The 2552-nt window shown below is 57.8% G+C and overlaps 1 protein-coding gene across 1 annotated transcript in view; it reads left to right on the plus strand.

The window, feature by feature from the left end:
- Nucleotides 1-2552, plus strand: part of SCN5A (sodium channel, voltage gated, type V alpha subunit) — an 87720-nt gene that overhangs the window by 22844 nt on the left and 62324 nt on the right. The window contains 1 exon segment of the mRNA XM_014534938.1: nt 68-159. Coding sequence (XP_014390424.1) covers nt 68-159 — 92 coding nt within the window.

Genomic DNA, 2552 nt, shown 5'->3' on the forward strand with positions numbered 1-2552 from the left:
CCCCCCCCGTGTGTCTCCTCCTGGCGTGTCGTCACTGTGTCGTGTGTGTGCGTTTCCCTTGTTACAGATACACAACTGAATTTGTGGACCTGGGCAATGTCTCAGCTTTACGCACCTTCCGAGTCCTCCGGGCCCTGAAAACTATATCAGTCATTTCAGGTGAAAATCAGGTTAAACGCCAAGGCTGGAGGGACTTTCCGGCCGCCTGAGCGTCGAGGGGACCCTCAGGAAGGCCCCTCGCATGTGCCTGTCAGCAGAATACCTGCCCCAGAGCTCGGGTGTAGGAGCGGCCGGCAGTGGGCACGGCTGTCTCCTCAAGGTTTCGGGACGGGCTTCACCCACCCCAGCCAAACCCACTCGCACAGACACCGGGGGACATAGAGACCCCCTGGCAGGGCCTGGATTGAACCCAGATTCTCCACCAGATAGGAATTTCTTTCCCAAACTGACAGCTGTTTGAATAGCTGAAAGCTTGTATGTGAATTGCTTCTGCCTGAAGCATCCTCCTCCGGGGAGGAAACCACATCCACAGGGGAACAAAAAAGGAAAACTCCGCCCGCCTTTCCTGGCAGGTGCTCAGCCCCTGCCCGCGCCCCCTCCGGGGATCTGTGCAGAGCCCAGCCCCAGCCCCAGGTTGTGAAACGAGCGAGCGTATTCTGCGGACAGGCGCGTCGGCCTTGGCGTCTAACAGCCCTCGCTGCATGGTGCGGTAGAGGTTTAGCAAACCGCGCATGGTAGCCTCCGGCAGAAATTCTCCTTGACAGATGTTGGCAACCGGAGCAGGAAGTCTCCCAAGGCCAGACGGCTTCCCTAGAAAGTCCGGCAGCCCCATCCATCCAGGGAAGCTCCCGAAAGACACACGATTTCAGAGCCCCGAGGGCCGTGCCCAGCGGCTTTCTAGGGCTTGTTCTGAATGCAGCTGCTTCCAGAGCGGAGCAGAGCGGAGTGGGGAAGGCACTTCCGCTCCGAAGGCAGCTAGACACTTGCACGCCGCTGATCTGGAGGGTCAGGGCTGAGGAGAGGATTCCGTGAGCTGGTGGTTGCACCTGCTCCTATGTGACAAGCTGGTGGGTCCTGGCCCCTGGGCCTGCATTTGGCTGTTACAGCCCCCACCGAGGCAGGCGCCCTGCTCTGAGCTCCCTGGAGGCGTTCAGACTCCCCCTGGTGGGGTTAATTATCTTATGAGGAGCACTCCCCTCTTATGCAGTGTTCACACCCAGCCTCAGGAGGTTCCTCCTGGCCTCCGAACCCACCATGGGATATGCAGAGGGGCCACTTGCCCCTCACAGGCGGCCCAAATTGCTGCTAAGAGCCAATAGCAAGGGGGACCCGTTGCTCCCAGCCACTCCCATGGAGCTGCCCCGTTGGGACAGGTGTCCTTTGCCTTGACAAGCACATACATGCTCGGAAGCCTTGGGGTCTGTCTTCTAGGGTCCCAGGGACAACCTCACAGCACACCTCACAAGAGAGGTTAAGCACACTGACCATGGCAGTGAAGGACAGCCATGTTCTAGTCTCTTTTGTAAGAAAGGCTGACAAAGAAAACTATTTCTCAGTCCTGGGGGAAAGCAGAAACCTGTCAACCTGAACCCAGCCCCCTGGGATCCCTTCAAGGTGCCGGCAACCCAGGGAAGCAGCAGAGCACAGACCCTAAAAGTGGTCACTAGGAAAATGCTGTGGCCATATCCTGAAAGGCTTCCTGGAGGAGGTGCCCCCTGAGCTGAGTCTTACATAGCCTAGGCCCTCTCCAGACCTTGGTCTCCTTTCCCATAACATGGAGATGGAATAGGAATGGTCGGTTTCCGAGGGCTCTTTGCCTAGCCTGTTAGACTTTTAGTGGCCAGAGAATTTTTCATTTGGTCCCCCAGGACTCGGATCTTCCTGGGTCTTTTCAAAAAGCATCTTGTTATTGCATTGGAATTATTCTTGCCAAAAGTGAACCCTGTCATCAATATGAAAAACATTAAAGGGGTTAGTCTGTGCTCACCAACCAATGACCAAAGACCACGAGGTGCCTGGCTGGGCCTTGAACTGGATGCTTTCAGGCCAAAGAGGCTTCGGCCTAGCAGTTGAGACAGCATCCAATTTGGGTGTGCAAGCTGCTGCCCACCACCCCTCACCGAGTCCCCCACAGGCCCCCAGGCTATGGGCAAGGTCTCTGCGCCCAGTGGGCAGAACCAGAGTGTGCCCACTGAGGGGTCCAAGAACCTCCACTAGAGAAAAGGGGTTCTGGACTCCAAAGGACTTCATGAATCCCACCACCTCCGCATGCCCAGACCCCCGCGAGGTCCCCCCCACTGCCCAGGCGGTTGCCAGCATCTGCCAGGACGATTTCCACAGAGAGCGCTGCGTGCCTCTGCACCCTGGGCAGGCAGCGGCGTTGGTGGCACCATGGCTGAGAATTCCTCTCCCGTGCCTGCCCATCGCCGCCTCCCTGTCTCGGGTCATGGACACAGCAGCCTCAGGCACAGCCGCCACGGGTGCTCCTAACACATTAACCGGCTGGACAATGGATGGATGGAGCTTAATCTGAGATCTGGCCGCTTGTGGGG

Source organism: Myotis brandtii, unplaced genomic scaffold, assembly GCF_000412655.1.
Source record: "Myotis brandtii unplaced genomic scaffold, ASM41265v1 scaffold134, whole genome shotgun sequence".
Classification (NCBI taxonomy): domain Eukaryota; kingdom Metazoa; phylum Chordata; class Mammalia; order Chiroptera; family Vespertilionidae; genus Myotis; species Myotis brandtii.